The sequence below is a fragment of the Choloepus didactylus genome, chromosome Y (assembly GCF_015220235.1).
Source record: "Choloepus didactylus isolate mChoDid1 chromosome Y, mChoDid1.pri, whole genome shotgun sequence".
Taxonomy (NCBI): Eukaryota; Metazoa; Chordata; class Mammalia; order Pilosa; family Megalonychidae; genus Choloepus; species Choloepus didactylus.
In genome coordinates, this window is record NC_051335.1 from 29162313 (window position 1) to 29184964 (window position 22652).

The window sequence follows — 22652 nt, forward strand, 5'->3', positions numbered from 1 at the left end:
CAAGTCACTTGTCCTTTTCTGCCCAGCAAGTGACACCTGTCAGCCTGTAGCTCCAGACTGGTGTAAGGAGGTGTGGCTCGTGGCTGTTTTCCCCCACCCCTTTCCTCTCAAGGAAGACACCCCCATAGGGAGAGGTCTTTAGCGTACGAATAGACTCTCTGCCTGTGCTGTCTGCACCCTTGTCTGGGTCAGATCACTGGGAACTGAAAATGGCTGAGGCTTTCTCCACTGAGCCAAAAAAGTGACAGAAAGCCCCCTTCAGGGCCAGTTGCAGCCACCCTCCGGCTCTCCAAGGTTAGTCGTCACCAAAAGCCTTTGTCTGCTTATTGGGGATTTGTAACTTGTGCTCAGTCCATGCTTGTTAATGAAAATCCCAGTTGGAGCTTAGCTGACCTATATTCACTTGCTGGGAGAGTGCTGCTCTCTAGCAGTGCGAGGCTTTGTAGTTTGGGCTCTTGGAGGAGGTTGCTCCTGGCTCAGGTCCACAGTTTTTTTTTAAATTCAGTTTTATTGAGATATATTCACATACCATACAGTCATCCATGGTGTACAATCAACTGTTCACAGTACCATCATATAGTTGTGCATTCATCACCCAAATCTATTTTTGAACATTTTCCTTATACCAGAAAGACAGAGAATAAGAATAAAAATAAACGTAAAAAAGCACCCAAATTAGGCCCTCATCCCACCCTATTTTTCATTTACTTTTTGTCCGCATTTTTCTACTCATCCATCCATACACTGGATAAAGGGAGTGCGATCCAGAAGGTTTTCCTAGTCACACTGTCACCCTTGGTAATTGACATTGTTATACAGTCATCTTCAAGAGTCAAGACTGTTGGATTGGAGTTTGATAGTTTCAGGTATTTACTTCTAGCTATCCCCGTACATTAAAACCTAAGAAGTGTTATCTATATAGTGTGTGAGAATGTCCACTAGGGTGACCTGTTGAATCCATTTGAAATCTCTCAGCCATTGAAGCTTTATTTCATTTCATTTTGCATCCTCCTTTTGGTCAAGAAGATGCAGGTTTAGCCTCTCCTTTGCAGTAGGAAGCTCCATAGTCAGGTCTGCAGTTTTTACTTACAGACTTTATGCTGCGATCTCTGGCATTCCTCCAAATTCAGATTGGTTTATGATGAGTGGACAATCACGTTTGTCCCCCCGTAGTTTTTCCAGATTATTTACTTGTTGTTCCTGGTTGATTATTGGTTATTCCAAGGGGATAAACTAGCTTCCACACCTCTTTATGCCTCCATCTTCCTCCATTGTGTTTTTCATCTCTTTCATTGTGCATTTCATTCCCATATATTCTGCCTTGTTTTTTCAAACTTCCAAGTTCCTCCTTATGTTCACCCAGTTTTTCATATTCTTTATCTGTTTTTCCATGTGTTCCCTAAGCTCATTGATTTGATTTTTGAGTTGATTTAGGATATTTGTTTGATTATTAGTTTTTTCAATTGTTGTACCTCATTTGAAGTATTAGTTTGTTCTTTAGGCTGGTCCATATTTTTGTGTTTCCTAGTATGGCTCATTATTGTTAGCTGTTTAGTCATCTTATGTTTTGATTACAGTTTTCTCTCTTTTACCTAGGGTTTTCTTGTTGGTTGGCTTTGTTCTCTGTTTTTTCTTTGGCTTACAGTTCAAATTATTCTAGCCCTCTATCCTAGCTTCTGTTTAGTTAATCAGAATTTTCACCTCTTGTTTTTCTGGTTCTTGCCCTCTTTGTAACCTTTTTGTGAGAGAGTTTCCCCAGGTATGATTTAACCCAATCAGATTTTCCTAATTCATTGAGGCCCAGGTCTCAGGAAGAGGGTATGAATTTTCCCTGAGAATGAGATCCTGAGGGTTGTGAGACCCTTCTGTGTAGCCTGTAGACTGTACGTTTTCTGTTGCGTCCAGCAGGTGGTGCTTGTCAGCTCGCGGCTCCCCACCAGTGTAAAGAGGTGCCACGGGTGCCTGTAATTCTCCACAGACTGTTTCTGTCAAGGGCCTGGCTGACTCAAGCTGGTTGCTGTTTTCCAGCCCCTGTGGTCTGAGTTCTCTGAGGGAGGCCCACCACTTGAACTGGGTGCAGCCCACTTGCCTTGGGGAAATTATCTCCCCCAGTATATATGTTGCTTTGTTTCTCAGACCTATTTTAGCTCTACCCTTACCTGTATCCAGGGGCCAATTGCAAATATCTGAGGCTTTCTGTAATGAGATACTTCGAATAGTTATTTAAAAGAAAGGGAAAACCGTTTTCAAGGCCTTTACCCCAAGCTTTGTTAGTCCAGGTATGGACCTTTAGGCTCTTATCTCTTTCACCTGAAAGTTACTGTCAGACAACTTTAATTCTTTATTCTGCCCTTGCCCTGGGCAGTGCTGAAGCAGGAACTCTAATGGGCTATTGAAAAGCAAAAAGTTAGAGGTGGAGAGCAGGAAAAGAAGATTAAAAAAACCTATTTCAGAGCCAGACCCCCAGCTCCGTGGGTTTGCAGACAGGAGTTGGTACCCCTGTCTGTGTTCCCCTTTTTCTTGAAGCTCAGTGCTTTTCCAGTATTCTGAACATCTCTAACTCCAAAAGTCTTTTTTGTTGTTGTTGTTGCCCGCCCTGCCTCCGCTCTCGGGAAGGGATTTCTCCTGGCTCCTTTGGTGAGGCTCCTGGTTTATCTGTGCTTGGAGTGTTTAGTCAGCAGTCCAGATTTGTTAATTAATTCTGTAATTGGTGCCAGGTTGAGACCCCCTCCTTTCTCCCATCACAGATCGTTTTTTTTTTTTTCCCTTTGGAAACCAGCTCCAAGATAGTCTGCAGTACCTGGGGGGTAGGGACATCAGCCCCCTGGCCAGGGAAACTTACAGTTTTTTCCTGTGTTCTCAGCTGTTCTACTTGTTCTGCATTGGTGTATGATGCATGACTTGTCACAGACACTCCTGAGGCCTGAGGCGACTGTTCCATACAGTTCCTGGCTGTTTACCAGCTGCCCTAGAGGAGTAACTAGATTCCACACCTCACCACTTTGCCATCTGCCCTGCCCTCCGACTGGCACAATGTGGCTCCTCATATACTTTTGCCAGAAATTGATCTCCTTTTGCAATCTTAAGTTATTGAGCTTTCATTTATGCAATATTTATTAATATTTACTGTATTAGAAATTAAATTTGAAAAATTAAAAAGTATTAATTCATTTCAAAATAATAAGCATAATATTTATGAAAATAATCAAAAAATTAGTGAGAAGTGACATTGTTTTGCATTTTTACAGATCTTTCAATTGTGTGCTTCTGCATTCAGTCTTGTGCTTTGTTGTTTTTTTTGAGATATATGAAAGAAATCTGAGCTCATACAGATATGTGGTTGAAAAAGGGAGGAGTATTTTAATAGTCTTTTTGGATAATTGTGTTTATTCTTCTCGGAAACAATACCAGGACTTGACAAGTGGAGGTTATTTCGGGGCTAGTTACAGTGTAGAGTCTGAAACCGTATCAGTGAGCCATATCAATGAATGAGTCTTTTACCTGTGTGTTACCTTATATAAGATCCATGGGATGTTTGGAAAATAATGGTTTGTTGAAGTATGCAGATCTTTCCAATGTTGACACATTTCATTATTCAATTTATGCTTTAAAAATCACAAACTTCAGTATCATTATGGAGTGGCATAAAAAAAGCTTTATTTATTTGGAAGCTGTCAAGCTTATAATGTTATATGCAACTTTTTCCAGAATTCTCATTTTTGCTTTAAAGCTCAAAATTTATCAGAGGCAACAAATACTTTAGGCTGATTTTGTTCATATTTGAGAAAATGTCTGCAAATGCCAAATTTGAATATCCACAGTTTGTCAGTTCTTTCGAGTAAAATGGTAGTTCATGAAAAAAGCAACTATTTAAGTTCAGAATTCAAACAATTGTCCAAGTGCTTTTTTGTGACAATCATAATATTTTGCTCTATGATAGACATTCTTTATATGTACTTCCTATCTTATCACACAGAATATTAAAAAGACATGTTCACAAGGCTTGAGATTTAATAAAATTAGTGATGTTTAGTACTTCATCAAGAACATTCTTAGGTGAGATTAGCTCTTTTCTTTTAACTGAGGGTGCATGGTTGTGAAGAATTCAGTGAAACCTGTTACAACAGGTGAACCTGGAAAACATTATGCTAAGTGAAAGAATCCATTCACAAAAGGCTATATGTTGTACCATTCCATTTATATGAAATGGCCAAGAAAAGAAAAATCTATAGATATAGGAAGTAGATTAGTGGTAGACCTTTATCTGTGCACTATATCCTGAGCCTTTCCAGAATTCTGCTGCAGGAACCACCTTGCTTCTTGTTAGCATCTCTTGTGTAGGCTTTCAACAGAGCAAAGTTGAAATTACCACTCATCCATCTCCCTATGATATTCTAAAATTTTGCTGACATCTCGTCTGCCTGTTGGTTCTTCTGTTTTTTTGTCCTTGTGAGGTTATGCCTTTTTATTTCTTTGTTATTTTAAGGAACATTTCAAAGATTTTTCTTGAAGGTATGCTTTTATCTAACTGGCAAAATATATACTACTTAACTTATATTGAACTTTGTCCTCATAGAGAATAGGTTATGTTTTTATCTCTGAAGAATAATGTGGCAATCAAAACTGCAAGCTCAAGACATACTTTGTTATTCCATGACTATAAATAATTTGATTTTTTTGGCTAAACTGATACTCTATCCCATCAAGCATACTATGATGCATGCAAGGGGTCACAAACACTCAGTGTCACCTTCTCACTGAAGCCTTCCCTGGCTGCCTCCCTCAACACTTTCTATATTTCCCTGGTTATTTTTCTTTTTCACACTTATCACCATCTGTTCTGGTTTGTTAATGCTGCCGTTTTGCAAAACACCAGAAATGGATTGGCTTTTATAAAGGGGGTTTATTTGGTTACAAAGCTATAGCCTTAAGGCCATAAAGTGTCCAAGGTAACACATCAGCAATAGGGTACCTTCACTGGAGAAAGGCCATTGGCATCAGGAAAACCTCTGTCAGCTGGGAAGGCACGTGGCTGGTGTCTGCTTGCTCCCAGGTTGCATTTCAAAATGGCATTCTCCAAAATGTCAGCGTCAGTTTTCAATGTCTGTCTTCAAAATATGACTCTCAGCTGCAGCTGTGAGGTCCTTTTTTCTGAGCTCTTAGAGGACCCCAGTAAACTAATCAAGACCCACGTTGAATGGGCGGGGCAACACCTCCATGGAAATAACGTAATCAAAGGTATTCCACAGTTAGGTGGGTCACATCTCCATGGAAACAACCTAATCCAAAGATTCCAACCTAATCAACACTAATATATCTGCCCCACAAGATTTCATTAAAGAACATGGCATTTTGGGGGACATAATACATCCAAACTGGCACACTATCTATTATGCTATGCATTTATTGTCCTTCTACCTCCACTGATATGTAAATTCTATGATGACAGCAGTTTTGGTTTGTTTTGTTAATTTAGTACCTTTCTTCTCACTGCCTAGAACAATAGTACCTGATGCAGAGGTGCTAAATAAATATTTGTTGAAAATGGGTCTTGAATACTGTTAAGAGTTAGAATTTTATTGTATAGATAGTGGCCATTGGAATTTTTTTATGGATGGGAACTTGAGGCATGTCTTACATTATTTTTCATTAAACCACTACAATAACTATCTAGCTAATCACTATGTGTCTGGTTATTTCTCCTTCAATCCATCTTCCATATTGTTGCTACTGTTACTTTATACAAGAGATACAGTTGAGGCACTTAACTTCTCAAAAACCTTGTCTGTAGAGTGAAATTCAAACTTCTGAACATGCAGAAGAGGCCCTTCACAATATAGCACTGTTCTTTCTTTCTGGTCTCATCTTTAATAATAGTTTTTTCTCAAATCTAATATTCTAGTCAAATCAGATTACTAGCCATTTTCTGAACTTCGGAATAGGCACTGCTGTGAACCTTTGTTTCTGCAGTTCCTTATAACAAAAAACTGTTCTTTCCCAACCCTCTTCACCTCTCCTTTCTTCATCCTGTGCAACCTATTTATCCTTTCAGATCAATTACTGCTTGCTTTGTAAAGTCTTGGCTGACACTTTACCCATGCAGGATTAGTCACTTCTTAAGGAAACCACTGATCTGTTTTCTGTCACTTTAGATTAGTTTGCATTTTCTAGAAATTTTTATAAATGGACTTCATACAGTGTGTGATCCTCTGGCTTATTTTATTCAACATAATTATGTTAGGATTCTTCCATATTGTTGCATGTATCAGTAGTTACTTTTTATTGCTGGGTTTTATTCCATTGTATATACTACAATTATACCATACTACCATTTATTTCCTATTAGAAATAAAACTGCTATGACCATTTGCATCTTATGAATATAGGCATTTTTTTCTCTTAGGTAAATATTTAAGAATGGAAATCCTTGTTCAAATGATAGCTTTTAAGGTTATCTTTTTAACAAACTGCTAGTTTTAGAAAGTGGTGATTTTACCATTTTTTATTACTACCAACAGCATATGAGAGTTCTAGTTACTATTTTGGAGTCACTTTTACATTGATAGGCCATATGTTTTGGAGGGTGAGGGAGGCAAAATGTTTAGAAGTTTTCTTCCCAGAATGTTAAAAGAAAAATATGTTTGGAGAATTTGTGAAAATTTGGAACTCTTTCTATACATGATCACTGGTTTAGTCCTTTTTTTCCTTAGTATAATAAATGGGAGAAAATGTATTTTTAAATTTGGATCTCATAAAAAGAGTAAAAAATTAAAAAAAAAAACTCCTGTATTTGGAGAATTTCTAAGTGACTGCTAAGATACTGTGAATCAGTCATTAATTTTATAGCATTTAATATAGCTAAATCGGGAGTTAATAGAAGTAACTCTAGAACTCTCCTCTTACAAAAGGGGTAGGGCAGAAACATTTATGTAAGAATTTTCTTGGTAAAATCCCAGAAGTCAGCCATGGTATAGTGTTTATATCTGACAGCTCCCCCTAAGTTTAACATAGTTCTTTTTTCTTGCTGTATTAGAAGAAATCAGTGTTTATTTGCTTACCCCAATGAATAAACTGAAATAAACTGAGGGAATAGCAGATTCATCTTTCATACTCACTCTGGGTCATAAGCATACATTTTATTGAGAGGAATGGTGGGCAGAATTATCCGTATTGTTTAAATTATTTGTCCTTTTTTGCTGTGTAAGTGGTTGAATTATCATAAGTTAAATGCATATATGTCTGCACTATGATATTTAAGGTAATAGCTGAAGTGAAATGCATATAGAGAGAATAAGAGTAGAATGGCTGGTAGGAATACTTATTAAATCTGTGTCCATCAGCCCTCTTAAGCTCACTCTAGAAGATTAGCAAGAACAAGTAGCCATGAGCACTTATTCAGTGTAACCCTTCTTTTTTCTGCTCTATCTTAGGTTGTCTTTTTCCTTCTCTTACTGCTTAATATCATCCAGACTCCTTTGTTGTGTCTCTAATTTCCTTGGTATTCTCTGATCTCTTTTGTGTCAGTATATACTTCTTTTCCCTTTAGAATGTTGCCAAAAAACATAAACATAAATTTGTGTGGCACAATTATATTTTGTAACTCTGTTGCGTATTAAGGTAAAATAAAAAATGATTCTAAAAATGGTCTGCTTTTGTGAACCTGAACTTGTAATTGTTTATCAATATTCCAAATACTTCTGTATAAAACATTTAAAAAAACTTTAGATGCCTAAACTTATATAATGCATTGTTTGATTTTCGTATTTTGCTAAGAATTAAAAATGCTGATCTGTTTCACTAGTCTGAGTAATCAGGAACTGATAAGACAGTCGCAGTGTAGCATAGAAGAAAATTTGCATAATGTAGTGTCAGAAGACCTAGGCTGTAGCCCCAGCCTTGTCATTTACCCTCTCTTTGATCCTGAGCAAGTCACATTTCTCATCTGTAAAATGTGGAGTGTGGACTTCATGATCTTGAAAGTTATGAAGATTTCCCTCTTGGGAGGGGAAGCAAACTTGTAAAAGAAGTTGTTTTTTAAACCATTGTCTTTATCTTTCTATATGTAAGTTATCCCTGAAAGTTAATGGCTTTACCAAAAATAATGTATACCGGTTTTGAATTTGTGTATATCTCATCTGTTGCAGGATGCTTTAATCTGGATCCCAATAGAGTTTTGGATATCATTTTAGAAGTGTTTGAATGCAGGCCAGAACACGATGACTTCTTTATATCTTTATTAGAATCTTACATGAGTATGTGTGAACCGCAAACACTGTGTCATATTCTTGGGTTCAAATTCAAGTTTTACCAGGTAAAAAATATATATATATGTATGCACAAATATATATATATATATGTATATATATATATATATATATATATGTTAATCTTATGATTTTCTGTGTACAATTTAAGTTTGAATTTAATTTGTAAATGACTGGTTTCAGGTTCAGGCATTCTAGCAGAGGAGCTAGATAAATGCCTAGCCAACAATATAAAAATACTATATGAGTAATATGAATGATGTGATATGAAATCCTAGAGGAGAGTATAATTTGTTTTACCTTGGGAAAGATGGAGTCAGGGAAGACTTTAGTGACAAAACCTTTTTATTAACCTGGTCCTTGAAGGATGAATAGAAATTTGTCAAGAGAAGTAACAGACTGTGAGAGTGAAGATGTGGAAGTGTGATTGTACATGGCATGCTGAAGGAATGGTACATAGTCTGATGTAGCTGAATTTTATGATGTGGGAAAAAGAAAGGGCAGGAAATGAAGTTAGAAAGGTAGGTGCACTTTAGATTGTCAGGGGTCTTGAATACTGTGTTAAGAGTTAGAATTTTATTGTATAGATAGTGGCCATTGGAATTTTTTTATGGATGGGAACTTGAGGCATGTCTTACATTATTTTTCATTAAACCACTACAATAACTATCTAGCTAATCACTATGTGTCTGGTTATTTCTCCTTCAATCCATCTTCCATATTGTTGCTACTGTTACTTTATACAAGAGATACAGTTGAGGCACTTAACTTCTCAAAAACCTTGTCTGTAGAGTGAAATTCAAACTTCTGAACATGCAGAAGAGGCCCTTCACAATATAGCACTGTTCTTTCTTTCTTTCTGGTCTCATCTTTAATAATAGTTTTTTCTCAAATGTAATATTCTAGTCAAATCAGATTACTAGCCATTTTCTGAACTTCGGAATAGGCACTGCTGTGAACCTTTGTTTCTGCAGTTCCTTATAACAAAAAACTGTTCTTTCCCAACCCTCTTCACCTCTCCTTTCTTCATCCTGTGCAACCTATTTATCCTTTCAGATCAATTACTGCTTGCTTTGTAAAGTCTTGGCTGACACTTTACCCATGCAGGATTAGTCACTTCTTAATCTGTATTGTCATAGGACTTTACCTGTACTTTTAGCACTTATGTTAGAATAAACTATGTTTATCTTCTTTGCCAGACTGTGAGTCACAATCTGGGGCAGGTTCTATGTTTTATTAATTTCTAGGGATTAGTTTACTGTTTATAGTAAATGCTCAGTAATGTAAATGAATGATCTTTGTTTTAGGAAGATAACTCTCTTGATAATATGGAGGATTTTAACATAATAAGGTCTCCATTGTCCTTTTGGTATAGCTTTGCTAATTTGTCTGCCTGCCTGGGATGATCAGTTAGTCGAGAAATACACATTTACTGAGTGATTATTATAAGCCGATGCTTTATTGGGCACTGAGGATGCTCTTGTGAAGAGGAGTGTCTATTCCTGTCTTCTTGGAGCTCAAGTTCATGATAGTTAGAGGATTCCTCTTAGGATTCTCAAATGATATAGCACTGGCTGCCTTTGCTCATGCTTTCATTTTCCGTTCTCTGGGATGCTCCAGGAGACAGAAGAGAAAACAGATCAGAGTTTAAAAGCATATAGCCATTGGAAACCAAACAGAGTACATTTCAGGTATGTGGGGCAAGAGCACTATCCCTTCACCTTTGTTCAGAAATCAGTGTTCCTTTTCCTACTAGCATCCAGGGAGTCCACTCTTAGTACAAAGAAAGAGAGGTTCAAGTATTATATTATATTTTAAGAGGTACCATGATTGCTTTAGGTTTGAGACCATGAAACCAACTGCTGAAGTGAGAGGGTAGGTGAAATTTAACTTGGGCATGTTTAATTAGAATATAGATTAGAGACTTTGGAATATAGTTTTGGAGACTCTAGGTTTCAGAGCAAATCACAGTGAATAATGATGACTTACTGCAAAACATCAAGTATTGTTTGTTGAATGTGAGTTTTAGCATGTAAAAATCTTTTATTTTAATATGAAAATATTCCTTATGGTAATATAAGCCTTTTTTGAGCTGAATTAAAATGACAAAGGTATCACACTAATAAACTAATAAACTATTAATAGGGAAATCTGTGGTGGGGGGAGGGCAATATATGGGAACTCTGTGATTCTTGCATGATTTTTCTGTAAACCTAGAGCTGCTCTAATAAAAAAATGTATCTACCTAGGTGGTTGAAAATATTTGAACAATCCTTTTTTGTAGTCAGAGGTCATTTTTCTTATATAAGCTATACCCATCCAAGAAGCAGTTGATTTAGAAATAACTTGTTCTTGGAAAGAGGGACACTTGCCTTCCTCTGTGGATCACCGTTTCCCTGTTTCTATCACCAGAACTATTTTGTTGTGAGAATCTGCAGTCTTTAAGGGCCATTGGGCATAGGCAAGAAAATGTTAGAGATTTTACATAATTTGTGATTTGGGAGGTAAATAAGGAAAGAAGAAAATCAAGGACTGTTTAGGGGATGTAACTCTGGGAGTAGGCTCTTAGGTGTGTGTGGTCAATCTATGTATTGGTCCTTTGCTTAACTCTCCCCTTCCCTATCACTACCTGAAAAATGTTCATTCCTACCCCCACCCTCAATCGGAAGTTGGAAATTATTTGGATTAATGGGCTTCATTTATTTTTCCCTTAATGCTAGTACTTCTAGGCAGAGGTCATTATTAGTACTACGATATCAGAGAAAGTTGTTTTATTCTAGCATCAGTCTGTGATTAGCTCTTCTGGATGTTTTGACTTGAAAGGGTTTCATAGCATGTGTGCATTTTGGAAAGTAGGGTAGGTACATCTGCCCTATTCCCGTAACAGGGAATGCTGCAAAAGAGGGTTTAGGGACAACATGGGAACAATTTGAGAAATACACATGTGACAGGAAGAAAGAAGTACAGCAAAAGACAAACTTGTCTAGAGTTGTAACGGGAAGGAGGAAGGAAATGATTGCTTTTACCCATATCACAGCCCTGTGATTTCTGGATTTAAAACACAGTAGTAGTATGGTGATGCCATGGTTAGGCCCTCATACCCCAAGTTCATTCATTTAAGGAATGTTGATTGTACATCTGATATGTGTGAGGCATTGGTCTAGGTGCTGGGACTACATCTCTAAGCAAACAGAAATCCTTGTTTTCATGGCACATGCTAAGTAAATTATATGGTATGTTAGAAAGTGATCATTGTACTGGGGAAAAATATGTAAAGAGCAGGATAAGGAAGATGGGGAGTGCTACGAGTGGTGGTAGATTGTAATTCTAAATAGAATGGTTAGGGTAGAACTCACTGAGGTGAGATTTAAGCAAAGACTTGAAGGAAGTGAGGAAGTAAACTGTGTGAATATCTTTATAAGAACCCCAAAGCAAAGGGAACAGCCATTGCAAAGGCCCTAGGGTGTGAGCATGCCCAGTGAGTTCAAGGAAAAGCAAAGAGGCCAGTGTGACTACATCGGAGTGATTAAATGGGAGAGTAGTAGGAGATGAGGTCAGAGATGAAGGATCAGATCACTAAGTCTATTTAGGCTAGTGTAAAGTCGGACTTTAATGCTGGGCAAAGCCAACAGAGGGTTTTTAGGAAGGGAATGATACCTATAACTCTGTCACTTAGAATTAAGTTTATTAACATGTTACCATACTTTTTTGGGAAATAATTTATATTGCAGGTATCGTGAAAGTTCCCTCCTAAATATTTTAGATTGTACTTCTTAGAAGTAAAGACATTTTTCTACATAACCATGATACTAGTTTCATACTTAATTATATTAACAGTAGTTCATTACTATCATCTAATAAACCCAGCCCGTATTCATATTTCTGAAATTGTACCTCAAATGCCTTTTACAACTTGTTTGTTCAAATTATTGTTCATTCAAAGATTACACATTGTATTTGGTTGTGAGCCTTCAGTCTTTTTTTTTTTTTTAGAGCAGTGTCCCCCCTCATTTAATGGCAGTGGTTTGTTAAAGAGACCATTCCTGTAGAAGGCTCTACCTTTTGATTTATCTAATTGCTTTTTCATGGTTCATTTAATTTGTTTTCTGTCCCCTGTATTTCTTATATACTGGGAGTTAGGTCTAAAGGTTTGATATGTTTAAATAAAATATTTAATGGTTAAAGTACTTCAAAGATTGTGCTATGTGTTTCATAATGCATAGCATCTAATGTCTGTCCCATTTTTAATGGTTTGATGAGTTGGTGACAGTCTAATCCCTTCATTATGCAATGATGTTTTCCCCATTGTCAACAGCAAGTTACCTGCAGGTTGATACTTTGGCCCCATGTGAATATCCAGTTTCTCATCAACCTTATATTAAATAGTTCAGAATCCATGAATGATCCATATCTAAGTCAGTTATTTCCCTAACAGTTCCAAATTGTTGATTTATTAATTTTATATTGCCTTATACATTTTTTTTACCTGTCATTCTTCTCTAAAAAATTGGCTGTTATCCATTCATGCTGTTTGGTTACCTTGGATTCCTACTGGAAAGGCAGGAAAAATGGTTTAATTTTTCCCATTAATTGCTAGCTTCAGAGTAAGGAGCTTGTTTAATAGCCGTCTCCACTGGTAACATGAGTGGTATGTATTTCTGAGAGAGAATATGTGAGCACGCATACATGTGTGTGTGTGTGTGAGAGAGAGAGAGAGATTTTTCATAGGATCAATCTGTTGTGGTAGCAGTGGAATTTGGTCAGATTCTAGATATATTTTGAAGGTAGAGCCAATAATATTTGCTGATGGATTGGATGCAGGTTGTGAGAAAGTAGAGTTAAGGACTATTCTAGGATAGTTTGAATTGAGCAGCTAAAAAGATGCTGTTGTCATCAACTGAGATAGGGAAAATCAGGTGGAATGGGTTTGGGGTGTTGAGGCTGGAATAAGGAGTTAAGTTTGAGATATCTGTCAGATATCCAGTAGACATGTTGAGTGAATAGTTGGGTATATGCATCTGGTATTCAGGAGAAAGGACTGGACTAGAAATAAAAAAAAAAATATGGTTGTCAAAAGCATATAGATGGTAAAAAAAAAACACAAACATGTAGATGGTATTTAAAGTTACGATACTAGATGGGATCACCAAGAGATGGATATGGAGAGACAAGAGAATAAAACCAACAATTGAGGCCTGGGACACTCCACTGTTAAGGGGTCTGAGAGAAGAAGAGGAATCAGCAAAGAAGTTCGAGGAGGAACAACATGTAAGGTACAAGGAAAAGAGAATGTGGCATCTTGAAAGCTGAATGAAGGAAGGAGTGATAACTGCATTAAATATCTCTGATAGGTCATATAAAATGACTGAAAATTGACCATTGGATTTATCAGCAGGGAGGTCAAAACTAGCCATTTTGGTAGAGTTGGAGTTAATTGAGAGAATGGGAAGAGTGTAATTGGAGAAAAAGAGAATAGCTAATTCTAATAAGGAGTTGTTACAAAGGGTTGCAGAGATACAAGTGGAAGCTGGTAGGGGAAGAAAGACTGTTAAGATGGGAGAGAGAACATGTTTGTATGCTGATGGGAATTACTAAGCAGAAATGGAGGAAACTGCTGATGCAGGAAAGGAGAATTATTTTAGCAGTGTTTTTGAGTAGGATAGAGAGAATGGAGTTTATTGCGTAAGTGGAATTATTGACTTTAAATAGGATGGAGAGTTCATCTATAAGAGGTGGAAAGACAGCATATATGGTTACAGTTGTTGGTAGGAGGGTAGATGTCATGGTGGGAGTTTGTAGGAGTCCTTTTGATTGCTCTAATTCTCTCACTGAAGTGGAAAGCAAGGTCATCAGCTAAGACAGAGGATGGGAGAGGAAGTATTGGAGTTTAGGGAGGAGGTGGGAAATAGTCGTGTAGGACAGTGGGAAAGTGAATGAATGAGATAAATAGACTTTGATTGGCCAGAAACATGAAGGGCCCCCTTGAGATTGGTTAATAGGAACTTAGAGTAAGACAAATCAGCCAAGTTGTTTGCTTTTATCCTGCCATGTTCAGCTTCCTGAATATAGGTGTGGAATAGGACAAGAGATCAGTTTAATCAGGATGTTTTTGTCAGGTGAGTATGACAATGGAAGAAGGGGGCAGAAGAGTTGAGGTTATATACGAGAGAGTGATTAAAATGAAAATCAGCTCGAATTTGAACTGGGTAAAGACAGAAGTGAAGCTATCACGGGGAGTGTGGGAGGGTGAATAACGGAAGGATCAGTAAATTGGAGATCCTGGTGGTGGGTAGAAGGATTGTTGAATTCAGGGCACTATAAAGAATGAGATGGAGGCATCAGCAGTGATGTTTAAGAGTAATATACATGAAATAAGCATTATGGAGGGTTATAGCTATTGGTAACATTAAGATTTAGGATATGGAGTGAGTGACTGAGATAGGGTAGAGGAGAGGAACTGAGAGGCCAACATGATGGAAGGATCACCTAAATGTATATAAAAATCTCCAAAAATTAAGGAAGGAGTAGAGTTAGAAAGAGTGATATCAGAAACTAAAATCATTTGCAAAATGAAGGGCAGTGATCCAAGGGTCTATAAATGGTAACAATAGGACATCATAAAAAATGGTGGAATAGGGTATTCCAGGGCTCCATCTCTCCACAAAAGCAGCTAGTGAGCTGGAAAAAACTGTCAGGTTTGACTTTTGCAGAACTCTGTAACCTAAGGAAAAACTTACAACAACCAGGGAAAGGCATGGTGAAGAAAGAAACTGCTGATTCGCAGTAAAAGTGTGCTGTGGTGTTTTACAATTGCCAGCCTACCATTCCCCTCCCCCATATCAATGGTGGCTGTGAGAACAGAAGGCCAGAATCCTGGTACAGGTTGCTAGTGACAGAGAGAGCTAAGAATTGGTCTCAAAGAATTGTAATTGTGGGTTTTAACCTGTCTGACTACTCCCTGAAGGACCAGTGCAAGGGACCCCAGGACTGGGATGGATTCCTGGAAAGCTTTTACTGGAAGCATTTAAAGGTTTGATTATTGTCTGCAGCTTGGGCAAGGACAATGGGTCAAGCAGTAGACAGATTGAAAAGCCTGGGAAGGAAGAAGTTGGGAAAGAAGATAGGAGGGGGAATAAGGGCTTTTAAAAGTTCTGTTGTATACTGGGAATTGAGGCCACATACATGCCTATGGTTGATTGCATGCTGGGAGAAGACCTGAGAGTTTTCATATCTGACTGCCTTCAGGCTCTGCACAAGAAGAAAGTTAAGGCTAAGGCAGAGTTGTAAACATCCTGGCTAAGCATTAAAGGAGTGCCCCCAAACAGAGTCAATCTGCAAAGACATAGAATATTTATTTTCCTTTTTTCCCTCTTTTTCATTTTTTTTCCTCCAGGCATTTAAGGAAGCTGTCAAAACCACTAGCTGGCTACTAAACTTACAGAACATAGACTTCAGTTGCCACACATGACAGAGAATGTTGACTTTACAAGTATATTTTAGAAAAGTCACTAAACAAGCAAACAACTAGAACCCACAATAAACAGCAACAACAAACCTTGGGATGGGGGAGGGGATATGATTTCCAGAGTTGCCATGTTATAACGTTCGAAATGTCCACAAAAATGTGCATGTAAGGAAACTAATTATGGCTTGTTCACAGGAAAAAAAGAAATTAATAGAAACTGTCCCTGAAGAAGCGCAGGCATTGGACTTACTAGGCAGAGACTTTAAGTCAGCTGTCTTCAATATGCTCAGAGAACTAAAGGAAACAATGAAATAGAGAAAACAAAGGGGATAATGTCTTACCAAATATACAGTATCAATAAAGACATAGAAATTATGAAAAGGAACCAAGTAGAAATTTTGGAGTTGAAGAGTAAAATAACTGAAATGAAAAGTTCACTAGAGGGGTTCAGCAGCAGATTGGGGCAGGTACAATAATGAATCAGTGAACTTAATGACAGATCAGTTAAGATTCTCCAGTCTTTGGAGTAGATAGAAAAGACTGAAGAAAAATGAACAGCCAAAAAGAGCTCTTGGACACCCATGACTTGTACCAACTAATGCATAATGAGAGTCCCAGAGAGAGAGGTGAGAGAGAATAGGGCAGAAAGAATATTTGAAGAAATAAATGGTTGTAAACTTCCATTGACTTCAAAGAGTTCCAAGAAGCTCAACAAATTCTAAGCAGTAGTAACTCAAAGATCTACACTGAAACACATTCTAGTCAAATTATCACAAGACAAAGACAGAGATTCTTGAAAGCAGCAAGAGAGAAGCAATTCATCATATACATTCTCAATAAGATTAACAGCTTATTTCTCTTGAGAAACCATGGAGGCCAGAAGGCAGTGGGATTGCATATTTCAAAGTTCTGAAAGAAAATAAAAACTATCAGCCAAGAGTTCCATATCCAGCAAAACTATCCTTCAGAAATGAAGGAGAAATTTAAAAAGTCTGAGGTAAACAGAAACTGAGGGAGTTTGTCACTTGTAGATGTGCCCTACAGGAAATGCTAAATGAAAGGACAGTAGGCAGTAACTTGAAGCCATATAAAGAAATAAAGAACATGGTAAATAGAAAAGCCAATATTGTATTTTTTTCTATATGATTTAAAAAATGAGTAAATAATTACAAATATGTTAATGGGCACACGGTGTATAAAAATTTAATTTGTGACAATAACAATAGAAATGAGGAAGGATGGAGAAGTCTAGGAGCAGAGTTTTGTATACTATTGAACATACATTGGTATTCAAACTAGGTTGTTATAAGTTTAAGATGTTAATTGTAATCCCTGAGGAGCCATTAAGAAATTAAGAGAAAAGAAAATGAGAATGGAATCAAAATGGAGCACTACAAAAATCAGTTAAACAAAAAGAAGCTAGTAATGGAAGAAATGAAGAAGAAAAAAATATGACATTCAGAAAATAAATACAAAAAATGGCCGAAGTCCTTATCAGTAATAACTTTAAATATAAGTGGATTAAACTCCCCATTTAAAAGGCAGAGATTAGCAGAATGGATAAAAAACATGATCCAATTATGTGCTTTCTACAAGAGACTGACTTTATATCCAAGTACACAAGTAGGTTGAGAGTGAAGGTTGGGAAAAGATTTCATGCAAATAGTAACCACAAGAGAGATGGGGTGGCTGTACTAATATCAGAAAAAAAATATTTTCTTGAAGTCTAAGACAAAAAATTGTTACAAGAGACAAAGGAGGACATTATACGTTGATAAAAGGGTCAGTCCATCAAGAAGATATAACAATTTTAACCATACGCATTGAACAATTGAGACCCAAAATATATGACAGAATTGAACGGAGAAATAGGCAGTTCTACAATAATAGTTGGACCTTCCCATATCCACTTTCAGCAATAGATCGTACAAGTAGACAAAAGATCAATAAGGAAAATAGAGCATTTGAAAAACACTGTAAACCAGTTATACCTAACAGATGTATACAGAGCATTCCACCCAGTAACAGCAGAAGGCACATTCTTCTCAAGGAACATTCTGCAGTATATAGTGTATGTTAGGCCATGAAACAAGTCTCAGAAAATTTTAAAAGGATTGACATCATGCAGAGTTATCTTTTTTGGTCACAATGGAGTGAAACTAGATCTCAGCAACAGTAAGGGGATAGTGAATAATTTAAAATTCTAAGCTGGGAGGGCTTTAGGAGGCTTGATGGGAGAACAGTCTTAAAGCAACAATAAAAGGCAAAGACCTCTACCCCACCTCCAGGCCTAGTATTGTGAGGAGGCTGGGGGAAAATAGTCATCATTTGATTGAGTTACAATAGGAGTGGTCTCAGGGAGAGCCCCCCTCTGTTTGAGTAAGAGGGGGAAGGAACATTTAGAGGAGATGCTCAGGAATAGGGGGTTTTGCTGATTATTTACTCTGAATTCCAGAGGATTCCATGTAAAGGTTTCAAGAATGGGGAAAGGTGGGATAGGACAGAACAAGGATTGTGTAGAGAAACATGGGGATCAGAGTGTGGGACATGACATGTGACCTGAGAGTCTGGGGCTTCTTGTGACTGTTTAATGATGAGAGCAATTTTGGTGGATTCAGGTTAGGTAATGGAGGAGAGGCTGTTAAATACCTTCTTGTGGGTTTGGTTTGAGATTGACTACCCTTTGTTTTTAAGGGAAAGGATTTTGATACTGAGTAACTCTTTATAAACATTTAGAATTAATAAACATGGTAAATTGAAAATTTGTTTTTTCTCTTTTAAAAATTAAAATGAAGTATAATGCTTTCTTTATGTGATATATATTTCTTTGGTTACTTTCGTATTTTATGTGCATAATATTCATCACAATTGTGAGAGATGCTTTACCTCCAGTGGTCTCATTTTCTGTATTATGTAGAATCAGAGCACAATGTATTGTCACTGTTTACTTTTTATTTGCACTTGGCCATCTAGTATTTGCCAGTTATCCTCACTTCACCCATCTATTCATTTGAATCCGGCAGTTTAAAAACCAGTGTAAAGTCTTAAAATTCATAGCATTCAAAGCTTCTTATGTTTCTATGTAGGATCTTCAGGGCCAGTCTGGTATTTACTTTGCCCTTGCTGCTGTGTTGTGTATTTTTAAAACGTTGATTTATCCATCTGTAATACGTATAGACACCTGTTTTCAAGGAAGAATTAGCTGACAAGCAGATATCCTTAAAATAAAACCCAAGAAATAAAAGTAGAAAGAGAAAAGTATAAAGCAAACACAGATGGTTCTGCACTTCACATTTGTCAGTCTTGTCTATCTGTATCTCTACTGTGAGAACTACTTGAAAAACAAGTTAAGAAAACACACACATAAACAGAAAACCAGGCTAAATATTATGCAGTATAAAGCATCACTTATTCTATTTAATTGTCAGATTTTATTCAAACATTACCATGTAAAACGTGACCATTCTTGAAACTGTTTTCCTTGTGTTCATTGAAGAGATGTTCCAATGTGAAAAGGAATGCTGACAATAATCTTTGTCCTGAATTCAGATGTTAGGTATGATCAGGAAGAGCAGTGAAGTGTATTCATGGCATAGAGATTTTTGATCTAATTGTTAATTGTTAATTATTGGAAGTTAGGGGGTGTGATTTTTGTTGTTGCATTTTATGCACTAAACAGAAACTTTTTTTGATTTTTAAGGAGCCAAATGGAGAGACTCCATCATCTTTATACAGAGTTGCAGCAGTACTTCTACAATTTAATCTTATTGATTTAGACGATCTATATGTACATGTAAGTCAAGTGGGCTCCCATCTCAGGTGGGAAAGAGTAGGCAGCTATATATTAATAATCCAAGGTTGGTTCTTGGTTCTCAAGTCTTAATTTTTGAAGCACTGATATATATTGTTGTTTTGTGTTTACTTTTTATAAATGGAATGAATTTAAGTCCTTTCTTCAACAAACTGTGAAAGTGAAACACCTCTGGCCATCCCTACAGAGTTTGAAGTTGAATCTGAAGTTCACATTCTTAATTGCCATCAAGACATACCCTGTGAAGAGAGAGGCCAAGATCTAACCAATTTGATTTTAGACTTCTTTGTTATACAAAAAATTGCAGGAAATATGAGATTACCTAGATACTTATCTCTTCTTCTCCCAGAAATGTTATATATAGGTATTCAGGGTGAATGAGGTACTCTGTCAGTATATTTTTATTTCAATATATATTTTAAGGAACACTTTTGTGTTTTTATGGAGTAATAAATGACTGGTATAGTGTTTTTATTGCTGGATATTGGATCTAGGAGAATGTGTATGTGATTTTGATAGAGAACCTCTAGTTTAGGAATTTAACCTGTCAGTTTGGAAAAAAAAAAAAAAAACAACAACTAGGTTTGTAGTTTGGAGATTCTTGTATTTTTATGTTTTGAATTAAGATATCTTTGAACTTGTCCAAAGCTGACATCAAAGTCACTGCTTTTCAAGTCACTTTCTAACTTCTCTGCCTATCATTAAAACTTATTCTGTACCTTGCAGTCACATAGTCTAGGAAGGGAGATAATAATAAATGCTGTATTGGAGCTATGTACAAAGTGCTATGGAAGTTCAGAGTAGGGAGTGACCATCTCTGCCTGGGGTGATTTTGAAAGACTTTTCCAAACTAGTGATTTTGAACTGGGATCTTCATAGTTGAGTAGCAGTTAACCAGGCTTAAATGGTGGGAGGCTTTCTAAGTAGAATGAGCTGAGTAAAAAGGCAGGAGATTTGAAAGGGTTTCATTATCTACTTGGGGAGTGGACATCAGGAAGTTCAGAGTAGTTGTAGCCTACAGTATGTGGGGCAGATGAGAATGGAGAAGTAGGTTGGGCCTGGTTTGTGAAGGTCCTTAGGTGTTGTAGTAAGGAGTTTGAAGTTTTTTTCTTGTTGCAAATGGAGAAGCATTAAAGATGTCCAAACTGGCAATATGGAAAACTGGTCAAAAAAGGGAATTTGAAGACCGAGGTATGAATTTAGAGGCAGGTTATAGGACAAATAGAAAGTACAAAAATGATGATGGATTTATTACTGATATATTTGAGTTTAACAGTAAATCTAAGTGGACTAAGTTGTCTTGTTAAGGTGCCAAAGACTGTGAGATGGAATTTTAGAAAACCTGTTTGTGGTTTACGTGAGACAAAGCTAAAATCTAAGGATAGAGAAAAGTCAGATGTAAAAGGGAGGGAAAAATATTCAAGGGAAATTATTATTAGAAGAAATAGATTTATGGCAAAAAGATATAAGTAAGGTCACTTAATAATAGAAAGTTCTGTTTACTAGGAAGATACAACAGTTCTAAATATATATGCTCCTAATAACATAGCTTCAAAGTATACAAAACTAGAAATTGAGAGAAGTACCAGAAGCAGCATACAGTTCTATTATAGTGAGAGATTTTAGAGGCAGTTGCTGTAGTCCAGGTAAAAGATGACCTAAACCAGGCATATTTGTAAAGCACAACCAGTGGGTTTGCTTGCCAGTGGAGAGCATAAAGAAGGAGAAAAAGTCTTGCTTACTTCCTTGCACCATTCCCTAGTGACTTTTCTCTCCCCTCTTCCTCCTTTATAACTGATGGGACAGAGGCTGCAATATGCAGTTTAATATTTCACTACATTTCCTTATTATTTTCTTATGGTTTAATTTGCATTAGACTTAACCTACTGAAATATATTATGCATTTCTAGGGAGCAGAAGCGTTTCTTTTATTGCTTACCATATTGCCTAGGAGAAACTGCTAAATAATGGTTTGTTGGCTTTATTTTTCATACCAGTGTTACTTTATGAAGTGTCTACATTAACCATCTTCCACTCATGTAAGATGGCTCTACTTCGGACACTTGAGCCTTTGTCATAATGCAGGAATGACTACAGACATAGTACTTTCTCTTTTGTAATAAACTAGAAACCAGTTTATGATTTAAATTTCAAGGTGTTAATAATTTTCTAATTGAGTTTTTTTTTTTTTTTTTTTTTTTGCTTAGAGGAATCAGATTTACTCCTTTGTATAATTCAGTAACTCAGCTCTCCCGAACTGGATCCATATGCAATAATTTATTTAATTTAGAGTTTGGCCTTTAAAAGGGAAATCTGTAATATTTTTTAGGGAAAGGGCATATTTTCTTGGGTAAACTAGTAAATCAATGGTAAGCATTACTATTCTAGTATTATATTAAGACCACCCAAGGATGGAAGATGTGAAATTTCAAACTACTACCTGATTTTTAAAAAATTCAGTTACTTAACCAACTCTCAAATAACAAGAAAACAACTGAGAACTTACTTAGAAGGGAAATCATCGCCATGAATAGGCTAGATTTCATATTTACAGTTTTATCAATTGTGAATTGTGTCTGCTTTTTATATGAGCAAGTAGTTGGTATTAGCTGTTACATGGAATTTTAATGAACCACTTTTAGCTTCTTCCAGCTGATAATTCCATTATGGATGAACACAAGAGAGAAATTGTGGAAGCTAAGCAAATTGTTAGAAAACTTACAATGGTTGTGTTGTCTTCTGAAAAAATTGATGAGCAAGAGAAAGAAAAGGAAAAAGAAGAGGAGAAAGTAGAGAAGGTATATAATGCATTCTAGTAAAATTAACTTTATCTTCTGGATTTAGGATTAGAAATTTAAGTTTTAGTAGTCAATGAACTTGTGTTAGTATAAGTTTTTAAAGAGTTTTGATTGTGACGAAACCTGGTTTTTGTAATACTAATTTGCAAAAGTGGTTTTGTTTTTAATCTGATTGGCACCTTACCCAAAGAGGCTGTGTATATTTTTCTTATATAAAAATTTAATTTCAAAATTTTAGTAAGATCACTAGGTACCAAATGTATTGGGTACACATATTTGTGTTTTGTGTATTAATGTTCCTCAGGTTCTAAAGG

The 22652-nt window shown here is 36.5% G+C and overlaps 1 protein-coding gene across 1 annotated transcript in view; it reads left to right on the forward strand.

Moving 5' to 3' along the window:
- The window catches only part of THOC2 (THO complex 2), a 175998-nt gene that overhangs the window by 91051 nt on the left and 62295 nt on the right, over positions 1–22652 (forward strand). The window contains exons 8-10 of the mRNA XM_037822774.1: positions 8145–8311; positions 19430–19522; positions 22183–22338. Coding sequence (XP_037678702.1) covers positions 8145–8311; positions 19430–19522; positions 22183–22338 — 416 coding nt within the window. The remainder of the gene's footprint in view (positions 1–8144; positions 8312–19429; positions 19523–22182; positions 22339–22652) is intronic.